The sequence below is a fragment of the Diaphorina citri genome, unplaced genomic scaffold (assembly GCF_000475195.1).
Source record: "Diaphorina citri unplaced genomic scaffold, Diaci psyllid genome assembly version 1.1 scaffold2057, whole genome shotgun sequence".
NCBI lineage: Eukaryota > Metazoa > Arthropoda > Insecta > Hemiptera > Psyllidae > Diaphorina > Diaphorina citri.
In genome coordinates, this window is record NW_007379482.1 from 26,417 (window position 1) to 53,882 (window position 27,466).

The window sequence follows — 27,466 nt, forward strand, 5'->3', positions numbered from 1 at the left end:
TTAAAATAGGACAAACCGTTCGAGACTTAGAAGAAATTCTTCTTTTCTCCAAACTCTCAAACCGTTTATCAACAATTTTGTCGGGCAATATGGTATATTGTTGGTATATGGTAATGGTATATGGTAAACCGTTTGTCAACAATTTTGTCGGACAATATGGTATATTGTTGCTCGTTTACTAGTCACTTTTAGCTATCATTTTATGGTGTGATATGTTGCTATTTTGATCTCGTTGTCTCCTATGTGTGGATGAGATTACTTTCAATTTTTATTGTTATCTCATAATGTGCGCGGGCGACCCTGTCCTCGGAGGTTGAAGAACTTGAGCACGGATTTAGAGGTTGATTGTCACTGTATAACTCCAAAGGTTTCATTCACCGGGTTTTTCTCTATTTGGCGACAAGCGATCTCAGGACGGGATTATCTTTATCCCAGAGTATACACATGTGCCTATGGAACGATAATTTCCTTGTCCAATTCCGTCTTTTACTCCCAGTACCTATATAGGAGATATAGGACGGTCAATAAAAACCAAGAATATAAGAGGATTCTCACCAGACTTCATATACTAATAGTGGAGAGCACATTAAAAACATTTGACTGGATGCGCATATAGGCCCCAGGCCATTCTCAGACAGAAATAGAGACCATTATAACGGAATCTCATACAAAACTCACATAAAAACTCCGTAGCGTACCTACGGAGTGTTAATTGGTTAAATAAATGGAAAGACGGAAAGAGGAATATGGTTTGCTGCGATAATTATGCACTCGCATTGCACCAACCTGAGAAGAACTCAGAAGAGAGTTCAAGTTTAGAAGAACCATGTACGTCAAACACCAGGAAAGTTCACTGGTTCTCTAAAATTGTAGAAATAGAGAAGAATTAGTAAGGACTTGAGGAATTTAGTGTAATCCATCATACCTAGTTAGGGTAAGTGTACCATTTATTCGCCCACCTAAAAAACGTACCATTTATTGGCCCACCTGTACCATACGCCACATAAGTCTGAACTGGACGAACTTTTCCAAGATCCAATTTCATCAAAAGAAAGGGCTTAGACTGCTATCAAACCAGTGCTATTCAAAAATTGTAGTCAAACAAAAATTAGAAAAATATATGTGATGAAGTGGGCAGGTGGGCCAATAAATGGTGGGTTTTTTAAGTGGGCGAATAAATGGTACACTTATACCCTACTTGAACGAACAAATCGAGTTTGAATTTTTTGTCCAAGATCCAATTTCATCAAAAGAAAGGGCTTAGACTGCTATCAAACCAGTGCTATTCAAAAATTGTAGTCATAAAAACAAAAATTAGAAAAATAAATTTAATGTGGGCAGGTGGGCCAATAAATGGTGGGTTTTTTAAGTGGGCGAAAAAAAAATGGTACACTTACCCTACTTGAACGAACAAATCGAGTTTGAATTTTTATCCAAGATCCAATTTCATCAAAAGAAAGGGCTTAGACTGCTATCAAACCAGTGCTATTCAAAAATTGTAGTCATAAAAACAAAAATTAAAAAAATATATGTGGGCAGGTGGGCCAATAAGTTGTGGGTTTTTTAAGTGGGCGAATAAATGGTACACTTACCCTACTTGAACGAACAAATCGAGTTTGAATTTTTCGACTCGATGATTTTGCATTAAATTTGGTTTATCAGTTTTTGTCCGTCATCCTGTTGTTGCGGATGAAACCTCTGCCATAACTCTCGAACAATTTGTCTGATTTGGATGAAATTTGTCTGATTTGGATGAAATTTGTCAAAAATGTTCAACACAAAGAATTGCGTTTTTCCTCCCTAACATTGCGTTTTTCCTTTAGGAAGAGTGATCTGCTCCCCCGCTGAGGGAATGGTAAAGGAAGCTCGGAGAATAGGAGAGCAAAAAATAATAAAAATATACCTATAAGAAACAAATATAAAGTTAATATTGAAATTAAGACTCTTTTAACTCTTTGAGCAATCCATGTATTGGAATAGACTAGCTACAGTTGGAATCAACGTTCAAACTACTTAATCTTATCTCTTAATCGCTGGCGTTCAAACCGCAGTCCCATCTGAACCCAACGGTTTATCAACTGCACACCTGTTGGGAAATATCTACATACCTATTTATGTTACTAGAGATTAGTTTATTTTTTGGGTTGTAATCCCTTTTGGTAACCCCTTAACGGCATGTCGACGTTGAACTCCCATTGGCAGATGAGGATTACTATGTTAGCGGTAAGTTTACCTTAGGACAAATAGCTCAAGATCAAATTATTAAACGAAGAGCCACTTTTCGTTACATGGTTCTAGATTTAAGTTCTTTTCCTGGCGTTACTTGAATGGAACAAATCCGTGAGTGTTACCCTCGCTTACCTAAGACTTTCCACCGAAGAACCTTACAGGTAGATACAACGTAACGAGAAAGCCCAGCAGGATAAAATCCGCCCCGGGCGGGAATCGAACCCGCGGTCTAGCGCTTATAAGGCAGACGCACTACCAACTAAGCTAACTAGGCTGGCTTTAAGTTCTTTTCCTGGCGTTACTTGAATGGAACAAATTCGTGAGCGTTACCCTCGCTTACCTAAGACTTTCCACCGAAGAACCTTACAGGTAGGTACAACGTAATGAGAAAGTTTTGGAGGTGTCCAATTTTTCAAAATGAGAAAAAGGGTAGAATATCCCTTGTTTATCCTGCCAGAATGAGACTGAAAAGTCCCTTTACTTCCGCAGTTTATACAAGGAAATGGCTAGAACCATCCGATTTGAGGTCTCCTGACTCCTGAGTACAAAAGATTGGCTCATTGTCTGTACCTATGTTATTAATAATGATTGGGTTTTCATTTGTTACTATCCCATGGTCTGTACGTATGTTTCAATGGTTGATTTTACCTTGTTTCTACGTAGGTTTTCAATAATGATTGATCTTTCGCATGTTTCCAATAATTATTGATTTTTTCTTTGTTTCGACTTCTACTAGTTAATAATGATTGGGTTTTCATTTGTTACTATCCCATGGTCTGTACGTATGTTTCAATGGTTGATTTTACCTTGTTTCTACGTCTATAGGTTTTCAATAATGATTGATCTTTCCTTTGTTTCTACGCATGTTTCCAATAATTATTGATTTTTTATTTGTTTCGACTTCAACCACTAGTTAATAATGATTGGGTTTTCATTTGTTACTATCCCATGGTCTGTACGTATGTTTCAATGGTTGATTTTACCTTGTTTCTATTTCTAGGTAGGTAGGTTTTCAATAATAATTGATCTTTCGCATGTTTTCAATAATAATTGTTGATTTTTTCTTTGTTTCGACTTCTTAGACTCGACCGGCTGCTACTACAACTACGAGCACTATGAAGAAGGGGATCGTATCGTCACGAACGAGCCATGCCTGAACTGTACATGCCGGAACCGCATGCTCATGTGTTACCTGCGCGTGTGTCCGTTCACGCGCGCCATCGGTCAGGACTGTACGGTCACCAAGAGTCCTGACCAGTGCTGTCCCGTTATTACATGTCCTGAAGGTGAGTTTGACAACGGTTCGAGAGCCTGGTCACACTTTGAAGTACCTACATACTTTACTTTCCGACCAATGACGCGTGTCAGATACCTACTCCTTTTCCAATATTTTGCAACTTGTATCGCAGCATCACTACATCACTTTGAAGTAAACTTACATGATAAACCGATTGGTTTCAATAAATTAAATAGGAAATTAGACCAAAGTAACCAACCGACGAGATTTCTTAATGCAAGCATGGCACAGGATATGCAAATCCAGGTGGATAGAAAGAGATAGAATATGGTGTATTGTTAAACTTGAAAAGTGAAGTTCAGAGTGTGAATCATCTGAGGAGAGAGAGAGAGAGTTCGATGATACCCTGACCTTATCCAATATAATACTGTAATGAGTGCTTAAACAAGATCATAAACCAGTGGTGGATCTGTTGGAAACTACAGCGAAACCTCCCAACAGCGGAAAAACCCTCGGGGATCAAGAGCCTCCGCTGTTTCGAGGTTTCACTGTAGTGCATGTGCATTCAACGTGCTTATTGCTTCTGGCTACAACATCTTTAAATACTTACATGACTTTTCCGCACATGGTCGCTTGGTACCCGTCTTTTATGAAGGGTTCAGTAAACTAGAACTCACTCGGACAAGGGCCGGAACAGGGTCCCAAGAGGTCAGATTTAGCCCAAACTCCAAAGAGCACATCTTCTATGCTGTTAAATGTTAACAGATTAACACAGTTGAAAATTTTATCAAAATCAGATAAACCATTCGTATGGCGAAACATGGAATTTATGGAAATCCAAAGTTGCAAGCACGGTCTTCCAGAATATACCCAAGACAATTCTACATCCACAACACTGGTGTTCACCAAGTTCACTTTCCTCGTTCGTAGTGTGAGCCTGGAGGGTAACTAAAAATGCGTCTATCGATAATGCATTTTGTCCTGAGTATTTGGGTTAAAACATGCTTAATCAATAATCATCATTCCACTTCAATCGAAAAATAGGCCTATATGATGTAGGTACAAATTTACTTGTTTGAAGATTTTCTCTTGATTTTCGACTCTTAACTCGTAAAACAATCTACCTATTTCTTGGCGTCTCGAAATGTCGAAACAATTTTCCGAGGTTCATCAAGGGGGCCTGAAACCATTTCTGTAGCAAGGGAAATTTCAGGCTGTTTAAGGTCCCCCAGTCAGCCTAGTTAGCTTAGTTGGTAGTGCGTCTGCCTTGTAAGCGCTAGGCCGCGGGTTCGATTCCCGCCCGGGGCGGATTTTATCCTGATGGGATAATGTTCGTTCTCGGAACGGCCGGCTTTCTCCTATCCTGTCTTCTTTCTCTCTTCGATTTCGGGACGATAAGACCATAGTAGTTACAGTTCCCTCTGTCAGACCTCTTAAAAAAAAAAAAAAATCCGATTTTCCACCCTAAAACAATCCCCCCCTACTATTTTTCAGTGCCGGTTCAACTGATCACGAGTTCTACCACCACGGAGTTACCCGCCTCCACCACTGCGGTAGGATACGTGGACGACTATGGATGCACCATGGAGGATAACAAATTCTACGCAGACGGAGCTAAGGTAAATAAAAAGTGCCTAGGTTAATGGAAAGTAAAAAGTGTCATTGTTGAACAATAGGATAAAAAGTACCTAGGTAAAAGAAAGTAAAAAGTGGCATTATTAAATCTATGTATAATAAATTAATAAATCTATAATAAAAATCCATCACGTGGCCCTAGTTGACCGAAACTTTGACAAAAAAAAAAAAAAATCTATAATAACTGTAGTTACTTACCTATTTCCTAGATCTTAAATACAAAGTAGGTAGGTAAGTAATTAATTATTTATCTCCGAACAGAGTGCTTATAAACTTCTCAGCCACCCTGTTCTCCCGTACCTCATTTTGTTGAGTCTTCGAGGTCACATCATTTAGCACACACACGGTAGAGCGGAAAAAAACGATAAAATTAAAATCACCGTGCTCTACTTCACAACCGCGAGCATTATAAGCGCCAATTTCTCCTCGATAGTTCACGAATCCTCGGTAGTATAGTGGTCAGTATCCCCGCCTGTCACGCGGGAGACCGGGGTTCGATTCCCCGCCGGGGAGAATTTTTTACCCAAATATCGGGAATTTTTTTGTTAGTTTGAAGAGTAAAAGCTGATTTTAAATAGTATTTGTTCTCATCCAATTCATACATATCCTCGGTAGTATAGTGGTCAGTATCCCCGCCTGTCACGCGGGAGACCGGGGTTCGATTCCCCGCCGGGGAGAATTTTTTAATGTGTAAGAAGATTTTTTGCATTAGGAAGCTATTTATTTTCAAATCTATTATTATTTTATAGAATTAAATCTTTGCTTGAAAAAAAAAAACTTTTACACGGCCGGCCAATTCAATAGAAAATTTCGTTTGCAGGTCCCCTCCAATCCGGATAAACCCTGTGAGCTATGCTACTGTATCCGAAACAAAACTGCCTGTGTTATGTTGGAGTGTACCCTGAACATTGAAGGCTGTCAACCTGTCTACGAGGAAGGAGTGTGCTGTCCTGTGCGCTACGACTGTGGTAAGTAATTCCACCTTCAGGAAGAGTGATCTGCTCCCCCGCTGAGGGAATGGTAAAGGAAGCTCGGAGAATAGGAGAGCAAAAAATAATAAGAATATACCTATAAGGAACAAATATAAAGTTAATATTGAAATTAAGACTCTTTTAACTCTTTAACTGTTTGAGCAATCCATGTATTGGAATAGACTAGCTACAGTTGGAATCAACGTTCAAACTTAATCTTATCTCTTAATCGCTGGCGTTCAAACCGCAGTCCCATCTGAACCCAACGGTTTATCAACTGCACACCTGTTGGGAAATATCTACATACCTATTTATGTTACTAGACATTAGTTTATTTTATTGGGTTGTAATCCCTTTTGGTAACCCCTTAACGGCATGTCGACGTTGAACTCACCTTCGTCTTTTCTTCACTTACAGAAGAGCCCCACCTTCTGGACGGACCTCCTGCCTCCTCAACCACCACCGGCCTTGTGTTCACCACCACCCCATCCGGTTCTCTAGACTGCTACCACTCCGGCCAAATCTATCACGACGGCGAGTCCATACCCACCGAGAAACCTTGCGAGCATTGCTACTGTGTCCGGGGAGATATCGTGTGCGCCGTGCAGGACTGTGGACAGCCCCTCAAGGGGAAGGACTGCACCCCGAACCCCACCCCCGAAGGCCAGTGCTGCCCGACCACCTATGAATGCTGTAAGTACTGAGGTTTTTCTTGAACTGAGGGATGGAGAATTCATGTGATCTAGATCGTACATATTACAAATCAGAAAAAATAAATCTCAATGAAATCTGCACGGGAGACACAGATATTAATATTTTATTAGAATGTTTCATGACCAACCAAATTTTAGCTGTGGGAAGATGTCATCGTTGTGTGATGCATATGTGAATTTGCGAAAAAATTGATCGTCCTTCACGGAAGAAGTAAAAAATAAGTTCACACACTTTGAACAAGTTCTGACGCAAGACTTTCTTTCTGTTTCCAGCCAACAGCACGGTTCCCCTTCCGGAACTCGATAGCACCACGATTTCGGCGTACGAGACCAACGATCTGACCCCTCCCGAGGGCACCCAGATTGACGATCAACCTCAAACGGAAAATCTGGACGAGGAAATCCACCACAATCCTGAAGACATCATTGCCGAGCACGACGGAGTGTCAAGTCATGAAGAAGAAGTTGCAGCTCACGATGAAACCAGTCCTGCTGAGACTGAAGCGACCCATGATGCTGGAGCTACTCATGATGCTGAAGCTACACATGATGCTGAAGCTACGCATGATGCTGAAGCGACACATGATGCTGAAGTAACACATGATGCTGACAGCCATCCGGAAGGTGAAACTCACGTAGATGAAACCCATGTGGAATCAACAGAAGCGAGTACGTCTGCCGCAGCATTGGACTCTAACGAAACACCAAGCGTAAACGCAGCAACTGAGTCATCGGAACAAGGAACTAGTCCTGCCGCCGAAGGTGCAAGTGTGAGCGATGATAAAACTTCGGAGACAGAACAAGACAAACCAATCGAAGATGTTGTTTCGAGTTCGAGTAGCGAATTTGGATCAGAGCAAAACGTAACCCCCAATGCTGTAGAAGAAGCTACTTCGCCCAGTGTAAGTCAGGATGCGTTAGAAGGAACAACTGTGGATGTCAATGGATCTTCAAGTAATACTGATCAGGCTGTGGACAGTGGAGCAGCAACTACTGTTGCGTCAGATCTGACTAATGCTGATCAACAGGAAACTTCATCAAGCTCAGTAGACCAGTCAGAGAGTGCCACTCCATCAGCTGTTGACACAGACTGCTATCAAACCAGTGCTATTCAAAAATTGTAGTCATAAAAACAAAAATTAAAAAAATATATGTGGGCAGGTGGGCCAATAAGTTGTGGGTTTTTTAAGTGGGCGAATAAATGGTACACTTACCCTACTTGAACGAACAAATCGAGTTTGAATTTTTTGACTCGATGATTTTGCATTAAATTTGGTTTATCAGTTTTTGTCCGTCATCCTGTTGTTGCGGATGAAACCTCTGCCATAACTCTCGAACAATTTGTCTGATTTGGATGAAATTTGTCAAAAATGTTCAACACAAAGAATTGCGTTTTTCCTCCCTAACATTGCGTTTTTCCTTTGTTTCAGCACCCGCCAACCTAGAGGAGACCACGGCATTGGCAGATGAGGATTACTATGTTAGCGGTAAGTTTACCTTAGGACAAATAGCTCAAGATCAAATTATTAAACGAAGAGCCACTTTCGTTAAATGGTTCTAGATTTATGTTCTTTTCCTGGCGTTACTTGAATGGAACAAATCCGTGAGCGTTACCCTCGCTTACCTAAGACTTTCCACCGAAGAACCTTACAGGTAGGTACAACGTAATGAGAAATTTTTGGAGGTGTCCAATTTTTCAAAATGAGAAATAGAATGGAATATCCCTCGTTTATCCTGCCAGAATGAGACTGAAAAGTCCCTTTACTTCCGCAGTTTATACAAGGAAATGGCTAGAACCATCCGATTTGAGGTCTCCTGACTCCTGAGTACAAAAGATTGGCTCATTGTCTGTACCTATGTTATTAATAATGATTGGGTTTTCATTTGTTACTATCCCATGGTCTGTACGTATGTTTCAATGGTTGATTTTACCTTGTTTCTATTTCTAGGTAGGTAGGTTTTCAATAATAATTGATCTTTCGCATGTTTTCAATAATAATTGTTGATTTTTTCTTTGTTTCGACTTCTTAGACTCGACCGGCTGCTACTACAACTACGAGCACTATGAAGAAGGGGATCGTATCGTCACGAACGAGCCATGCCTGAACTGTACATGCCGGAACCGCATGCTCATGTGTTACCTGCGCGTGTGTCCGTTCACGCGCGCCATCGGTCAGGACTGTACGGTCACCAAGAGTCCTGACCAGTGCTGTCCCGTTATTACATGTCCTGAAGGTGAGTTTGACAACGGTTCGAGAGCCTGGTCACACTTTGAAGTACCTACATACTTTACTTTCCGACCAATGACGCGTGTCAGATACCTACTCCTTTTCCAATATTTTGCAACCTGTATCGCAGCATCACTTTGAAGCCACTTTGAAGTAAACTTACATGATAAACCGATTGGTTTCAGTAAATTAAATAGGAAATTAGACCAAAGTAACCAACCGACGAGATTTCTTAATACAAGCACTAATCGTAGTGTGAGCCTGAGGGTAACTAAAAATGCGTCTATCGATAATGCATTTTGTCCTGAGTATTTGGGTTAAAACATGCTTAATCATCATTCCACTTGCAATCGAAAAATAGGCCTATATGATGTAGGTACAAATTTACTTGTTTGAAGATTTTCTCTTGATCATCGACTCTTAACTCGTAACGAAGTAAGCAACGATGTAAATAATGAAGCAAGTAATGGATCACCCGCCACAACCGTAAATTCTCCTGAATCCGACTCTACGCTGAGCAATGAGCTGAATGATAAAGTTAATGCTCCTATTGAAGGAAGCTCAACTGTTCCTAGCCTAGAGGCCACGTCTGTATCATCTGACCAAACACCAGACAAGGAGACAAGTTCCAATGAAATTGTCAGTGATGCCAACAGTCCAATAGTTCCAGAGCACGAAATACCAATGGATGTTCTAACAGATGATCATCATGATGATGGTATGACAGACATCGAGTCAGATCCAACTGGAGATTTAGCAATCACTCCGGAAGAACATGAAACTTCTGAAAGTGATGAGAATGAGACTGGTGTGACAGCAGAAGATGTCAATGAATCGCCTGCCAATGGAGACTGTATTATCGATGGCCAACTTCACTCGAACAATTCACGCATTGAGACGAAGAACCCATGCCATGTTCAGTGTCTTTGTGTGAACGGTGCGCCATCGTGTGAATCTTTGGAATGTCCTCCACCACCGCCAACTCATAGGAATTGTATGCCAATTCATCCAGGACCAGACCTTTGTTGTCCAGCCTATGCTTGCGGTGAGTTGAATAATTTGAGTTCTAATCTCAAACTTTGATTTCTAATTTATTCATAGACAGGAGAAAACGATTCATGGAATATTTCAGCAATATATAATACCTAGTTTTTAATTTTTTGATTACATAATTTGTGTCCACGCTCGTGTTGTTTATTTATTTTTTTTTTTGATTTATGACTATTCTTTCCTTGTTGACAGATGGACCATTGACGCCAGCGTTACAATCAGACAGTCAAGTATCCGTGGCCACCGAACAAACAAATGGCGACCAACCCACCGAAACCATTGCAATTTCTAGTGCAACCGAAGCTCCAGTGTCTGACAGTTCTGAAGTTACGAGCGATTTACAAAATGAAGTGACATCAAATAATGTAGAAGATTCACAATCCTCTGTATCAGGTCAATCAAATAACAGTCCAGTCGAAGATGCACAAGTGAGCTCATCAACAGCAGTGAATATTGTTGAAACCAACGCCGAAAGTTCTACAAGTGGACCTGTTTCTGCAGAGAGCGACTCATCTCCAATCTCAAATGAATCTGCGGCCCCATTAGAGCAAACAAATGACGTGATCTCTGACCAAAGTATCGAGAAAGAATCTACAACGGAAGCTTTAACTCACCAAGATTCAACAGCAAATGCAGATCAACCAATTTCAAGTCAGAGTGAAGAACAAGCGGAAGTTGAAACATCTACTCCAGTTTCTAGTCAAGACGCAACAACTAATGAATTGAATTCTGACGTAAGCCAAGATGCTGACCAGACGGTACAATCTTCAACGGACCCAAGTGTATCTGGATCTACATCAGCCAATGCCGAATCATCTCAGGATCAAACAGAAGGAAGCACATCAGCGTCGGTTCTGAATGAAGAAACAACTGTAAACAACCAACTAACATCTGACCGAATTGGAGATCAAGCAGCAAGTGAAGCCTCTACAGCAGCAGTCGGTGAAAGCCAATCGGCAAACACAGAACAAGAATCCTCAACTGGACAACCAATTAGTGCTGATGAAAACACTGAAGTCGAATCATCCACAGCAATAACTGGAGCTCAATCAAACGACGCTGAACAAACTTTAGTTCAAAGTGAAAATGATCTTGGGTCTTCTACGCCAACAGCAGAAATTAGTGAGAGTCCATCAGTCAATGTAGAACAGCCCTCGCAAGATATTCAAACGGTAGAAACTTCGACTGCGGTGAGCCAAGATGCATCACTAAATGTTCAAGAAACTGTTGCTCCAAGTGAAGATCAGACAGTAGAAAGTGAAACATCTACTCAAGGTGTTCAAGATGCAGTTATAACTAACGAGGAACTAAACACTGAATCCCCTATTGTTAATCAAGATTCACCAGTTGGCAATGAACAATCCGAAAGTCAAGATCAAACTACGAATAGCGATTCTATCGAACCAATTAATCAAGGTACAACTGCCAATCCAAATGTGAACATTGAATCAACAAGCGTAAATGCAGACCCTGCAATTAATTCAGATCCAAGTAGCATACCAGAACAAGTATCGTCCGATAATCATGAAGAACCAACCCAAACAAATCAACCTGAAACAAGTAGCGCTGATGAGACAAGTTCAAACCAACAAGGAGAATCTACAGTTGGTGCCGATCAACCTGCAGATGTTCAAGACCAAACAGTTAATGTAAACCAAGGAGAATCAACAACGTTGTCCAACAATGTATCTGAAGGAGAAGCACCTAATGCAGATCAATCCGAAGTTGAAAACAATCAACCTATTGACAATGAATCAGTTACAACCATCCCTACTCAAAATGAACAAACTATTGGTCAATCAGACGTGGCAGTTGATGAAGATACAAATGCCTCGATAGATCAAGACAAACCAAGCAGTGAAGAGATTGAGGTGACAACAGCATTACCGGTACAATCTGAACCAAACAGTGACAACAAAATCTCGGCAGGCGCTCAAGAAGACACTCTGACAGAAGCATCGACCTCATCAAATGTACAAGATGTAGACCAAACTAGTGCAAGTCAGTCAACATTAGCTAGTGATTCTCTAACTAACGATGGAACCGTTAGCAGTGAAAACTCTGTTGGTGATTCTACTACAGCAGTACCCGTTCAGTCAGAGCAAACTGTTGAACAGGATGTAAGTCAAAATGAAGCTCAGGCTGGAGAGAGTGAATCGACAACACCTTTAGCAAATGATCAGACTGGACAAGTCGTTGATGCACAATCTGTGGGCGAATCCGATGTATCAGAAGCTGATAGTGATGCATCTTCAGCAGTTGGTGAAACAGATACTGACATAGTATCCCCTCATGAAAATAGGTGATTCTACTACAGCAGTACCCGTTCAGTCAGAGCAAACTGTTGAACAGGATGTAAGTCAAAATGAAGCTCAGGCTGGAGAGAGTGAATCGACAACACCTTTAGCAAATGATCAGACTGGACAAGTCGTTGATGCACAATCTGTGGGCGAATCCGATTTATCAGAAGCTGATAGTGATGCATCTTCAGCAGTTGGTGAAACAGATACTGACATGGTATCCCCTCATGAAAATGATATCCAACAAACAGAAAATGAAGGAACTACAGCCCTACCAGTCCAGCAAGAAACCATAAATCAGGATCAGTCAACAAGTCAAGATAGCGAATCATCAACGGCGTCCTCTAGTCAACCTCAAGAAGATGCAGTCAATGCTTCAGAAACATCTGAAAGTCAAGATCAGGCAACATCTAGTCCAAACGCAGATCAACAATCTGAAAACTTAACTACGTCTTCGTTGAGTGGTCAATCCGAATCAGCTGATGCCCAACAGCCAAGTGAAACAGAGACAACTTCTAACAACGAAATAACCTCCTCGGATAGCGAAAGTGACAAAGTTAGTGAAAATGATTCGACCACTATTGCTTCTTTACAATCTGAAGCGATAGCCAACGAGGAACAAAGTGTGAGCCCTAGTGAGGATGTGCCAAACAGTGGGGATGAAACTTCCACTGCCACAATCACAAATGAATCAGTACCAGAAGGAGATCAACCAAGTGTGGACCAGTCCATCGGAACAGACGATATAGTACAACAAACTTCTGATCAAACAGCTGACAGTGAATCATCTACAGCCTCCGCTGATCAATTGGAAGTTGTAAGTGAAGGAGAACCAAACAAGGTACAAGCAGAAGGCACAGAAATCCCAACCAGCCAAGATGCCGAGCAATTGAGTAACAGTGAGTCCACAACATCTATTCCTAGTCAGTCTGATGTAGAAAATGAGCAACAAACGAGCCAAGACGGTGGACAAGCAGGGGAGACTGAGTCTTCAACTTCGGTGCCTAGTCCATCTGAACATCAAATTGAAGGAGATCAACATACTGTAGACTCACAATCCACTGAACCATCAATTGGCCAAGAAAATGACCACAATATCGCTGATTCTACAACTGTTATTCCAAGTGAGTCAGCCCCTCTGGAAATTGAAGAAACAACTAGTCAACATTCCGATCAAGCTATTGATACTGAATCTTCAACTGCGGTGTCTAGTCAATCTGAACCACAAGCAGAGGGAGATCAACCCATTAGTCAAGATGGTCAAGTGAATAGCATTGATTCCACAACTGTTATCCCAAGTGAGTCAGTTCCTGTAGAAAACGAAGAACCAGCTAGTCAAGATGCCAACCAAGATATTGGAACTGAATCTTCAACTGCGGAACCTAGTCAATCTGAACCACAAGGAGAAGGAGAACAATCAAACGTAGAATCACAATCCACTGAAGGAGCAGAACAAAGCGTGGGTCAAGATGTCAATGAAGCTGCTGTTGAGACTGAATCTTCAACTGTAGTGTCTGGTCAGTCAGAGCCACAAGTAGAAGATCAACCAAATGTAGAACCACAAGCAACTGAAGGAGAACCAATCAGTCAGGATGCCAACCAAGGTGAAATCGAAGCTACAACTGCTATTCCCGCAGAAAACGTAGAACCTAGTAGCCAAGATGTTGTACCAGCTGGAGAAACTGAAAACCAAACGCCAGCAACCATTGCATCTGATTCGTTAGTTGAGGAACAGCCAAATGTAGAACAACCACAAACCGAAGGATCGGACCAACCCATAAGCCAAGGGGCAGATCAAATTACTGACTCTGAATCTACAACTGCTCTCTCCAGTCAATCAGATTCACAAGTAGGAGAACAACAAAACATAGATGAAGCACAACTTATTGAGGAGCAAGAAACAAGTAATGATAACCAAGTTAGCAGCACTGAGCCCACAAATGATGCCTCAAGTCAATCTGTTCTTGCAGAAAATGAACAACCAATCAGTCAGGATGCAGAACAAGTGAACGAGCCTGATTCTACAACACAACTGCCTAGCCAGTCTGTAGAAGATGAGCAACCAATTGTAGAACAATCACAAACGACTGGAGATGCAGAACAACCAGTTAGTCAAGAAGCTGAGTCTTCGACCAGTCAATCTGAACCCCAATTGGAAGTAGAACAGCCAAATTTGGAACAAACACAAACGGAAGATACCCAACCGATTGCACAAAGTGCCGACCAAGAAGGAATATCTGAAGCTACCACCGCTCTACCTAGTCAGTCTGTTAGTACAGAAAATGAGCAACCAATAAACACAGAAGTAGTGAGTGAAACTGAATCTCCAACTTCTAACGCATCCTGACTTACACTGGGCGAAGTAGCTTCTTCTACAGCATTGGGGGTTACGTTTTGCTCTGATCCAACTTCGCTACTCGAACTCGAAACAACATCTTCGATTGGTTTGTCTTGTTCTGTCTCCGAAGTTTTATCATCGCTCACACTTGCACCTTCGGCGGCAGGACTAGTTCCTTGTTCCGATGACTCAGTTGCTGCGTTTACGCTTGGTCTTTCGTTAGAGTCCAATGCTGCGGCAGACGTACTCGCTTCTGTTGATTCCACATGGGTTTCATCCACGTGAGTTTCACCTTCCGGATGGCTGTCAGCATCATGTGTAGTTTCAGCATCATGTGTCGCTTCAGCATCATGCGTAGCTTCAGCATCATGTGTCGCTTCAGCATCATGTGTAGCTCCAGCATCATGTGTCGCTTCAGCATCATGAGTAGCTTCAGCATCATGTGTAGCTCCAGCATCATGGGTCGCTTCAGTCTCATGAGTAGCCAAAACATACAGAAGAAACAGACGAAGAAGAAGGAGGGAAGATATGTAGAATTATTCCATTAAAAAACAACATGACCTGTAAAGTCCTGAAAGTGTGGACTTGGGACGTGGGGGCACGCGGTAAGTAAGGAAGTATGTCACTGCGATGCGATGGATCATCGCAAACGATTACAACGTTTACACAAAGTCAATAATCAAGACGATTTTTTGCATTAGGAAGCTAGTTATTTTCAAGTCTATTATTATTATTTTATAGAATTAAATCTTTGCTTGGAAAAAAAAACTTTTACACGGCCGGCCAATTCAACAGAAAATTTCGTTTGCAGGTCCCCTCCAATCCGGATAAACCCTGTGAGCTATGCTACTGTATCCGAAACAAAACTGCCTGTGTTATGTTGGAGTGTACCCTGAACATTGAAGGCTGTCAACCTGTCTACGAGGAAGGAGTGTGCTGTCCTGTGCGCTACGACTGTGGTAAGTAATTCCACCTTCAGGAAGAGTGATCTGCTCCCCCGCTGAGGGAATGGTAAAGGAAGCTCGGAGAATAGGAGAGCAAAAAATAATAAGAATATACCTATAAGGAACAAATATAAAGTTAATATTGAAATTAAGACTCTTTTAACTCTTTAACTGTTTGAGCAATCCATGTATTGGAATAGACTAGCTACAGTTGGAATCAACGTTCAAACTTAATCTTATCTCTTAATCAGAACAAATATAAAGTTAATATTGAAATTAAGACTCTTTAAACTCTTTAACTGTTTGAGCAATCCATGTATTGGAATAGACTAGCTACAGTTGGAATCAACGTTCAAACTTAATCTTATCTCTTAATCGCTGGCGTTCAAACCGCAGTCTCATCTGAACCCAATGGTTTATCAACTGCACACCTGTTGGGAAATATCTACATACCTATTTATGTTACTAGACATTAGTTTATTTTATTGGGTTGTAATCCCTTTTGGTAACCCCTTAACGGCATGTCGACGTTGAACTCACCTTCGTCTTTTCTTCACTTACAGAAGAGCCCCACCTTCTGGACGGACCTCCTGCCTCCTCAACCACCACCGGCCTTGTGTTCACCACCACCCCATCCGGTTCTCTAGACTGCTACCACTCCGGCCAAATCTATCACGACGGCGAGTCCATACCCACCGAGAAACCTTGCGAGCATTGCTACTGTGTCCGGGGAGATATCGTGTGCGCCGTGCAGGACTGTGGACAGCCCCTCAAGGGGAAGGACTGCACCCCGAACCCCACCCCCGAAGGCCAGTGCTGCCCGACCACCTATGAATGCTGTAAGTACTGAGGTTTTTCTTGAACTGAGGGATGGAGAATTCATGTGATCTAGATCGTACATATTACAAATCAGAAAAAATAAATCTCAATGAAATCTGCACGGGAGACACAGATATTAATATTTTATTAGAATGTTTCATGACCAACCAAATTTTAGCTGTGGGAAGATGTCATCGTTGTGTGATGCATATGTGAATTTGCGAAAAAATTGATCGTCCTTCACGGAAGAAGTAGTTTTTCTTGAACTGAGGGATGGAGAATTCATTTGCTTTGGATCGTACATATTACAAATCAGAAAAAATAAATCTCAATGAAATCTACACGGGAGACACAGATATTCATATTTTATTAGAATGTTTCATGACCAACCAAATTTTAGCTTTGGGAAGATGTCATCGTTGTGTGTTGCATATGTGAATTTGCGAAAAATTTGATCGTACTTCACGGAAGAAGTAAAAAATAAGTTCACACACTTTGAACAAGTTCTGACGCAAACAACCCAAACAAGTCAACCTGAAACAAGTAGCGCTGATGAGACAAGTTCAAACCAACAAGGAGAATCTACAGTTGGTGCCGATCAACCCGCTGATGTTCAAGACCAAACAGTTAATGTAAACCAAGGAGAATCAACAACGTTGTCCAACAATGTATCTGAAGGAGAAGCACCTAATGCAGATACAACTGCCAATCCAAATGTGAACATTGAATCAACAAGCGTAAATGCAGACCCTGCAATTAATTCAGATCCAAGTAGCATACCAGAACAAGTATCGTCCGATAATCAAGAAGAACCAACCCAAACAAGTCAACCTGAAACAAGTAGCGCTGATGAGACAAGTTTGAACCAACAAGGAGAATCTACAGTTGGTGCCGATCAATCTGCAGATGTTCAAGACCAAACAGTTAATGTAAACCAAGGAGAATCAACTACGTTGTCTAACAATGTATCAAAAGGAGAGGCACCTAATGCAGATCAATCCGAAGTTGAAAACAATCAACCTATTGACAATGAATCAGTTACAACCATCCCTACTCAAAATGAACAAACTAGGAGCATTTACTTTATCATTCAGCTCATTACTCAGCGTAGAGTCGGATTCAGGAGAATTTACGGTTGTGGCGGGTGATCCATTACTTGCTTCATTATTTACATCGTTGCTTACTTCGTTGGCATTGTCAACAGGTGATCCTGTACTTGTGCTGATGTCGTCTTTCACTGGCTCACCACTTTCTTGAACTGGTGACACGAGATCATTTTCAGTTATTGCAACTTCTTGACCGACTGATTCTGTAGGGTTTCCATTTACTTCTTGTACGCTCTGGTCAGCATTCGATGGCACCTCTGTTGAACTTACTGACACATCATTACTAGGTGTGTTGTTTTCATTGAGACTACTGTCGATAGAGGCAGTCGAACTTTCTGCTCCTTGGGAATTTTGTTCGTTCAAGTCATTTTGAGGTAAGGCTGTTGTACTTTCAGATTGATCAGTGTTAGCACCGGATGATTCGTCTTGATTAGCAGCAAATGAAATGTTTCCTTCCTCAATGGCAGCAGTTGAACTTTCAGAATCACTGTTTGATCCTGGAGTAACTGCATCTGAACTGACTGTTGCTTCACCGTTAACATTTTCACTAGCACTGACTGCATTGAATGAGCTCTGTGTTGGGACAGCGTCCAATCCAGGTGTAACATTTTCGTTTACATTAGCAGCGTTTTCATCCGCATTTGCAGAAACCGTGGTACCCTCAACCTGTTCAACAGTGGAACTTGGTGCTATGTTGTCTTGCAGAGCTGATGAAGTATCGGCATTCACACCATCTGGAATAGCTGTAGAACTTTCAGCTTCTTGGGAAACCGCTTCATGGGTTGACTCAACAAGCGCTGGAGAACTGTTTTCATCAGGGCTCACGGAAACTTCGGTTGAACTCTCAACATTTCCAGTGGAAGGTTCAGAATCGACTTGGTTGACACTTGGTGAACTGTTATCATTTACGTTATCAACGATTGATCCAGTTACGCTTTCAATTTCACCGTTTGCAGTAGATGCGACATCATTCAAGCCGGCAGTTGGTGATTCCGTGACATCTGAGCTTGCGTCAACGGATGTTGAACTCTCTGACTGGTCAACATTTGCTCCTGAAGAAGAATCCTGATCTACAACTGGTGACACGTTTCCATCGGAGGCTACATCGGCCGAAGCTACATCTGCTGCAGTTGAACTTTCGACATCACTGTTTGAACTAGCCGTGACTTCGTCTTGACTGGATGTACCAGCACTGGAAGCTGCAACGTCTTCTTGTACTATACTAGCATTATCCGTTGCAACGTCTTCTTGTACTATACTAGCATTGTCCGGTGTAATTTCATCTTGTACAGGTGTTACGGAACTTTCGTCTGAGTCAACAATGGCAGCAGTTGAGCTCTCACTGTTGTCAACGTTTGAAGCCGTTACGGCATCGTCTGTAACGTCTTCTTGTACTATACTAGCATTGTCCGGTGTAATTTCATCTTGAACAGGTGTTACGGAACTTTCGTCTGAGTCAACAATGGCAGCAGCTGTGCTCTCACTGTTGTCAACGTTTGAAGCCGTTACGGCATCGTCTTGGGCAATACTAACTGCGTTCGTAGAGCTTTCAGTTTGAACATCGCTTGAGACCGAATCATCTTGACTCGAAGCTGCAGAACTACCCTCGACTGGTGACGCTGTGGCACTTAGGTCAGCATTTGCCGCTGTTTGACTTTCGTTTTCAATGGACAAGGTGTCAACAGCTGATGGAGTGGCACTCTCTGACTGGTCTACTGAGCTTGATGAAGTTTCCTGTTGATCAGCATTAGTCAGATCTGACGCAACAGTAGTTGCTGCTCCACTGTCCACAGCCTGATCAGTATTACTTGAAGATCCATTGACATCCACAGTTGTTCCTTCTAACGCATCCTGACTTACACTGGGCGAAGTAGCTTCTTCTACAGCATTGGGGGTTACGTTTTGCTCTGATCCAAATTCGCTACTCGAACTCGAAACAACATCTTCGATTGGTTTGTCTTGTTCTATCTCCGAAGTTTTATCATCGCTCACACTTGCACCTTCGGCGGCAGGACTAGTTCCTTGTTCCGATGACTCAGTTGCTGCGTTTACGCTACATTGACATCCACAGTTGTTCCTTCTGATGCATCCTGACTTACATTGGGCGAAGTAACTTCTTCTACAGCATTGGGGGTTACGTTTTGCTCTGATCCAACTTCGCTACTCGAACTCGAAGCAACATCTTCGATTGGTTTGTCTTGTTCTGTCTCCGAAGTTTTTTCATCGCTCACACTTGCACCTTCGGCGGCAGGACTAGTTCCTTGTTCCGATGACTCAGTTGCTGCGTTTACGCTTGGTGTTTCGTTAGAGTCCAATGCTGCGGCAGACGTACTCGCTTCTGTTGATTCCACATGGGTTTCATCTACGTGAGTTTCACCTTCCGGATGGCTGTCAGCATCATGTGTAGTTTCAGCATCATGTGTTACTTCAGCATCATGTGTCGCTTCAACATCATGCGTAGCTTCAGCATCATGCGTAGCTTCAGCATCATGTGTCGCTTCAGCATCATGAGTAGCTTCAGCATCATGTGTAGCTCCAGCATCATGGGTCGCTTCAGTCTCAGCAGGACTGGTTTCATCGTGAGCTGCAACTTCTTCTTCATGACTTGACACTCCGTCGTGCTCGGCAATGATGTCTTCAGGATTGTGGTGGATTTCCTCGTCCAGATTTTCCGTTTGAGGTTGGTCGTCAATCTGGGTGCCCTCGGGAGGGGTCAGATCGTTGGTCTCGTACGCCGAAATCGTGGTGCTATCGAGTTCCGGAAGGGGAACCGTGCTGTTGGCTGGAAACAGAAAGAAAGTCTTGCGTCAGAACTTGTTCAAAGTGTGTGAACTTATTTTTTACTTCTTCCGTGAAGTACGATCAAATTTTTCGCAAATTCACATATGCAACACACAACGATGACATCTTCCCAAAGCTAAAATTTGGTTGGTCATGAAACATTCTAATAAAATATGAATATCTGTGTCTCCCGTGTAGATTTCATTGAGATTTATTTTTTCTGATTTGTAATATGTACGATCCAAAGCAAATGAATTCTCCATCCCTCAGTTCAAGAAAAACTTCAGTACTTACAGCATTCATAGGTGGTCGGGCAGCACTGGCCTTCGGGGGTGGGGTTCGGGGTGCAGTCCTTCCCCTTGAGGGGCTGTCCACAGTCCTGCACGGCGCACACGATATCTCCCCGGACACAGTAGCAATGCTCGCAAGGTTTCTCGGTGGGTATGGACTCGCCGTCGTGATAGATTTGGCCGGAGTGGTAGCAGTCTAGAGAACCGGATGGGGTGGTGGTGAACACAAGGCCGGTGGTGGTTGAGGAGGCAGGAGGTCCGTCCAGAAGGTGGGGCTCTTCTGTAAGTGAAGAAAAGACGAAGGTGAGTTCAACGTCGACATGCCGTTAAGGGGTTACCAAAAGGGATTACAACCCAATAAAATATCAGATCCAACTGGAGATTTAGCAATCACTCCGGAAGAACATGAAACTTCTGAAAGTGATGAGAATGAGACTGGTGTGACAGCAGAAGATGTCAATGAATCGCCTGCCAATGGAGACTGTATTATCGATGGCCAACTTCACTCGAACAATTCACGCATTGAGACGAAGAACCCATGCCATGTTCAGTGTCTTTGTGTGAACGGTGCGCCATCCTGTGAATCTTTGGAATGTCCTCCACCACCGCCAACTCATAGGAATTGTATGCCAATTCATCCAGGACCAGACCTTTGTTGTCCAGCCTATGCTTGCGGTGAGTTGAATAATTTGAGTTCTAATCTCAAACTTTGATTTCTAATTTATTCATAGACAGGAGAAAACGATTCATGGAATATTTCAGCAATATATAATACCTAGTTTTTAATTTTTTGATTACATAATTTGTGTCCACGCTCGTGTTGTTTATTTATTTATTTTTTTAATTTATGACTATTCTTTCCTTGTTGACAGATGGACCATTGACGCCAGCGTTACAATCAGACAGTCAAGTATCCGTGGCCACCGAACAAACAAATGGCGACCAACCCACCGAAACCATTGCAATTTCTAGTGCAACCGAAGCTCCAGTGTCTGACAGTTCTGAAGTTACGAGCGGTTTACAAAATGAAGTGACATCAAATAATGTAGAAGATTCACAATCCTCTGTATCAGGTCAATCAAATAACAGTCCAGTCGAAGATGCACAAGTGAGCTCATCAACAGCAGTGAATATTGTTGAAACCAACGCCGAAAGTTCTACAAGTGGACCTGTTTCTGCAGAGAGCGACTCATCTCCAATCTCAAATGAATCTGCGGCCCCATTAGAGCAAACAAATGACGTGATCTCTGACCAAAGTATCGAGAAAGAATCTACAACGGAAGCTTTAACTCACCAAGATTCAACAGCAAATGCAGATCAACCAATTTCAAGTCAGAGTGAAGAACAAGCGGAAGTTGAAACATCTACTCCAGTTTCTAGTCAAGACGCAACAACTAATGAATTGAATTCTGACGTAAGCCAAGATGCTGACCAGACGGTACAATCTTCAACGGACCCAAGTGATGAAGAACAAGCGGAAGTTGAAACATCTACTCCAGTCTCTAGTCAAGACGCAACAACTAATGAATTGAATTCTGACGTAAGCCAAGATGCTGACCAGACGGTACAATCTTCAACGGACCCAAGTGAGCCGTGACTTCGTCTTGACTGGATGTACCAGCACTGGAAGCTGCAACGTCTTCTTGTACTATACTAGCATTATCCGATGTAATTTCATCTTGAACAGGTGTTACGGAACTTTCGTCTGAGTCAACAATGGCAGCAGTTGAGCTCTCACTGTTGTCAACGTTTGAAGCCGTTACGGCATCGTCTAAATAAATAGGTACTGAGGAATAAATTAGCAGTATTATGAAATAATGAATTTTAGGGCCGGCAATAAAGTAGGTAGGTAAATTATTAAATTTTATAGTTATCGAATATTTGCTCTTAAAGGTAATCGATTTTTCTGATAGCTTTAATCTGTACAGTATTTAAATTAAGATAAAAAAAGCATAGGCCAGTATAGCAACATTTTTGGGATTTGTGCAATAATTTTTCTACAAATAAACAAGGTTTTTGTTAATCACTTTTGCTACTTTTAATCTACTTAATTTCATTTCTAGTTTGTAAGTGAAGGAGAACCAAACAAGGTACAAGCAGAAGGCACAGAAATCCCAACCAGCCAAGATGCCGAGCAATTGAGTAACAGTGAGTCCACAACATCTATCCCTAGTCAGTCTGATGTAGAAAATGAGCAACAAACGAGCAAGGCACAGAAATCCCAATCAGCCAAGATGCCGAGCAATTGAGTAACAGTGAGTCCACAACATCTATTCCTAGTCAGTCTGATGTAGAAAATGAGCAACAAACGAGCCAAGACGGTGGACAAGCAGGGGAGACTGAGTCTTCAACTTCGGTGCCTAGTCCATCTGAACATCAAATTGAAGGAGATCAACATACTGTAGACTCACAATCCACTGAACCATCAATTGGCCAAGAAAATGACCAGAATATCGCTGATTCTACAACTGTTATTCCTAGTGAGTCAGCCCCTCTGGAAATTGAAGAAACAACTAGTCAACATTCCGATCAAGCTATTGATACTGAATCTTCAACTGCGGTGTCTACAATATCGCTGATTCTACAACTGTTATTCCAAGTGAGTCAGCCCCTCTGGAAATTGAAGAAACAACTAGTCAACATTCCGATCAAGCTACCTCTTGTAAATTCTTTGTTACTGCACTATTTTTGGGTATTTATCATAGGATTAGGTATGTGCTTGTGCCGAAGTCCAAAGTGCCTTTCCACATGAGGTTGGTCAGACAATGGCTTTTATGACTACTGGAACAAAAGTACACTGTCAATAGAAAAAAGTTCAAGATGGAACACAGGCTGAAGAGTTGTCTATGTATAACAAACACTACATCTACATAATTACAACACTTTAATATTTATCATGGGATTAGGTATGTGCTTGTGCCGAAGTCCAAAGTGCCTTTCCACATGAGGTTGGTCAGACAATAGCTTTTATGACTACTGGAACAAAAGTACACTCTCAATAGATTAATAGAAAAAAGTTCAAGATGGAACACAGGCTGAAGAGTTGTCTATGTATAACAAACACTACATCTACATAATTACAACACTTTAATAAAAGCACTAAAACAGTTCACTTTTTTAGAAGAAAAGGAAAATGAAAATGAAAATTAATAAATAAACTTTTTTTTTTCAAGTTCAAGAAAGAAGATAAACGTTTAACCGTCTTTCGCGATTTGAAATTTGGAAATCATCTCGAAAAATCAAACCTTTTTCTTAACCTCAAACTCGACACATGGGTTGAATAAAATTGAATTTGATATTTGTGCTGCGATCTATTGAATATTTTTAGAACTATTTGTTTTCAACATTTTACAACGTTGCCAAATGCAGTTTGGGTGCATAATTTTTTCACTCCTATGAAAAATTATTTTCAAAGGTTATTTTCAACATGAAAATCTTAAAAGATACCTAGCTGTATTTTTTTAAACAAATAATCAAACCGAAGGATCAGACCAACCCATAAGCCAAGGGGCAGATCAAATTACTGACTCTGAATCTACAACTGCTCTCCCCAGTCAATCAGATTCACAAGTAGGAGAACAACAAAACATAGATGAAGCACAACTTACTGAGGAGCAAGAAACAAGTAATGATAACCAAGTTAGCAGCACTGAGCCCACAAATGATGCCTCAAGTCAATCTGTTCTTGCAGAAAATGAACAATCAATCAGTCAGGATGCAGAACAAGTGAACGAGCCTGATTCTACAACACAACTGCCTAGCCAGTCTGTGGAAGATGAGCAACCAATTGTAGAACAATCACAAACGACTGGAGATGCAGAACAACCAGTTAGTCAAGAAGCTGAGTCTTCGACCAGTCAATCGGAACCCCAAGTGGAAGCAGAACAGCCAAATTTAGAACAAACACAAACGGAAGATGCCCAACCGATTGCACAAAGTGCCGACCAAGAAGGAATATCTGAAGCTACCACGGCTCTACCTAGTCAGTCTGTTAGTACAGAAAATGAGCAACCAATAAACACAGAAGTAGTGAGTGAAACTGAATCTCCAGTCCAGTCAGAACCACAGACCGAAGGGGAACAAACCGTTGTTGATCAAACACAATTGACTGAAGGCACGGAACAAGATGCTGACCAAGTTAGTAACAGTGAGCCCACCACTGTCACTAGTCAGTCTGCTTTGGTTGAAAATGAACAACCAAGTAGTCAAGATAGCGGACAAGTCGGTGAAACTGAGTCTTCAACTGTTGTGTCCAGTCAATCTGAACCACAAGTAGAAGGAGAACAACCAATTGTGAACCAGCCACAGGCCGTTGAAGGCGCGGACCAGACAATAACGCAGAATGCAGATGAAGTGAGTGGAGTTGAAGCTACGACATCTATCATCAGCCATTCTGAAACTTCAGATGCTCAACCAAACGATTCAAATGTGAGTGTATCAGAAGAATCTAATTTGGATTCCACAACTGTCAATGTACAAGCAGAACCAAGTGGAGTCGAGTCTGCGACAAGCGTACCCAGTCAATCTGACATTCCTCAAGAACCAGCATCCGCTGAAGGTAAGCCATTCATACCCAGTGAATCTTCAACACCATCGACACTTGAATGACCCAAGTGTATCTGGATCTACATCAGCCAATGCCGAATCATCTCAGGATCAAACAGAAGGAAGCACATCAGCGTCGGTTCTGAATGAAGAAACAACTGTAAACAACCAACTAACATCTGACCGAATTGGAGATCAAGCAGCAAGTGAAGCCTCTACAGCAGCAGTCGGTGAAAGCCAATCGGCAAACACAGAAACAGAACAAGAATCCTCAACTGGACAACCAATTAGTGCTGATGAAAACACTGAAGTCGAATCATCCACAGCAATAACTGGAGCTCAATTCGAGTCTGCGACAAGCGTACTTAGTCAATCTGACATTCCTCAAGAACCAGCATCCGCTGAAGGTAAGCCATTCATACCCAGTGAATCTTCAACACCATCGACACTTGAATCCGAAGGAGCACAGTCAGAGGGTGTCAGCCAAAACGCTGATGAGACAGGCAGTGCTACAACAACAAACAACGTAGAACAGTCACCAGCGCTGGACACTGTAGAACCGAGCACACAATCTTCTGAACAAACTGTAAATGAAGGATCATCGCCTGCTGACGCAACTGTTGATCAAAGTATAAGCAAAGACCCAGTGATCACTGAGGTGCTTGGTTCTAGCACAACTCAACCGGAATCACATGAGGATAGTGGTGTCACAAATAATTTCCCAGATAGAGTTGGACATCCTGATGCGGTAGAAACTGCTAGTCCAGAAAGCACTGTTGACGAATCTCAGAACACTGTACAAGAATCTTCAGCCGATGTTAGTAACGCCCAAGCTGTTCCAGAGCAAGACACCCAACAAGCACAAGCGACAGTTCCAGTGGCGACCAACTATTCTAGTCCTGTTGCTGCCACATCGCCTCACTTTGATTTCTCAACCACATTGTCACCCATACATCCTGGCTTCCCAATGTCAGAGGGTATCGATCCTTTCAGTGAATATCTCAACCAGTTGTCTACACAGACACCTTGGACACACAAGCCCAACATTGACGATCCATTCCCTCTACCTGAAGGTGACTACGATGAAGAAGAGGAAGAATCGTACGGACCGGGAACTTGCAGATATGGTGGCAAGATCTATGTGTCCGCTCAGCAAATTCCGCGTGACGATCCTTGCGACTTCTGCTTCTGTTTCCGCAGCGATATCATTTGTCTACAGCAATCTTGTCCACCGCCCATCCACGGTTGTCGGCAAGAGTCCATCCAAGGCTTCTGTTGTCCACGGTATGAATGTCACGTCTCCAAGGCGTATGGCCTCAATGTGACCACCACATCGACAACCACCACTACAACGCTGCCACCACACTTCTTGCCTCATGTATACAAGGGAGCGGCCAAACAGTTGGGTTGCTTAGTGGAAGGCCAGACCTACATGGTTGGAGAGAAAGTACATTCCCGCTCGGGACCCTGTTTAGACTGCAAGTAAGTATTTGTTATTTCCTTCAAGTTGCTCTTACCATAAGGTTCTCGATAAGGTATACATGTAGATTAAGAATAAAGGTTATGTTCTTTGAATGGTTTTGTCACATGTAGTTTGGTGGGAGAAATAGACAGGAAGAATAAACTTCTGATCTCTTAATGCGGCTCACTTTCTCTTTCTCTCTTCCAGCTCTTAACAAAATATTTGGTGACTAATTCTCTATTTTCATTTTCCTTCGTAGATGTGGTGAGAATGGCAAGATGAAGTGTGAACCTCAGAAATGCACGCCGGAGCCTCTGATCAGGAAAATGATCGAATCCGTCGCGAGGAGGTAACACTAGGTGTTCCTCAGAGAACCTACTGGTTCCCGTCATGGTCTAACGGGACGGGAAATGTTCGCGCCTGGAAAATCACTTGGGAGACAGGAACGGAAGACAGAGGATATGTGAAAATCTTCTGTGGTTTTTGTCAATCCAAAATAGAAACTCCAAGGATCGAGTCTGCAGTTTCATGTTGCGCCATTTCTGAACGTTTTTCATGCAGAAGACCAAAACAATAGACTTTGAAACTGGGTCTTAGTCAAGTTCCACAATAAAGAACTTATCGGATGTATTGGATCCTCTAATTGGCAGGTATAAGTGTATACGTGCTTTCAATTAGAGGGTCTATAAAGCCCGCCTTAAATAAATAAATTTATTAATATCTGTCTAAAACATAGAATCCATCAGTGGTTTTCTAGGCCTGAACATTTTTGCTTAGGATTTTTTAGAAAAGTAAACATTTTTGACTGAAATAAAAAT

General features: G+C 42.0%; 1 protein-coding gene and 2 non-coding genes across 3 annotated transcripts; all 3 read left to right on the plus strand.

Moving 5' to 3' along the window:
* Positions 1-284: 284 nt before the first annotated feature.
* Positions 285-27,366, plus strand: LOC103518044 (serine-rich adhesin for platelets). The gene is made up of 25 exons (XM_026829952.1): positions 285-312; positions 2,203-2,223; positions 3,312-3,515; positions 4,961-5,085; positions 5,922-6,069; positions 6,490-6,765; positions 7,059-7,889; positions 8,216-8,272; positions 8,817-9,020; positions 9,450-10,058; positions 10,256-12,130; positions 12,366-14,701; positions 15,513-15,660; positions 16,209-16,484; positions 16,939-17,571; positions 18,218-18,433; positions 19,786-19,936; positions 19,984-20,149; positions 20,986-21,316; positions 21,514-22,181; positions 22,705-22,877; positions 22,922-23,352; positions 24,126-25,232; positions 25,627-26,668; positions 26,908-27,366. The coding sequence occupies exons 1-25, from the start codon at positions 285-287 to the stop codon at positions 26,999-27,001; spliced, it is 12,150 nt and encodes a 4,049-aa protein (XP_026685753.1). The 3' UTR covers positions 27,002-27,366.
* Trnad-guc lies at positions 5,543-5,614 on the plus strand. Its single transcript has one exon. It is a non-coding gene; the product is annotated as a tRNA-Asp (tRNA).
* Trnad-guc lies at positions 5,707-5,778 on the plus strand. Its single transcript has one exon. It is a non-coding gene; the product is annotated as a tRNA-Asp (tRNA).
* Positions 27,367-27,466: the final 100 nt, after the last annotated feature.

What these genes read in the sequence shown, in the direction of transcription:
- LOC103518044 (XM_026829952.1), top strand. Translation starts at nt 285, where the DNA reads ATGTGCGCGGGCGACCCTGTCCTCGGAG. An exon ending in TCAGCAGGACTGGTTTCATC is followed by an intron (nt 20,150 to 20,985) that starts GTGAGCTGCAAC and finishes GGTTACCAAAAG; the next exon opens with GGATTACAACCCAATAAAAT. An exon ending in GGTATTTATCATAGGATTAG is followed by an intron (nt 23,353 to 24,125) that starts GTATGTGCTTGT and finishes ATCAAACCGAAG; the next exon opens with GATCAGACCAACCCATAAGC.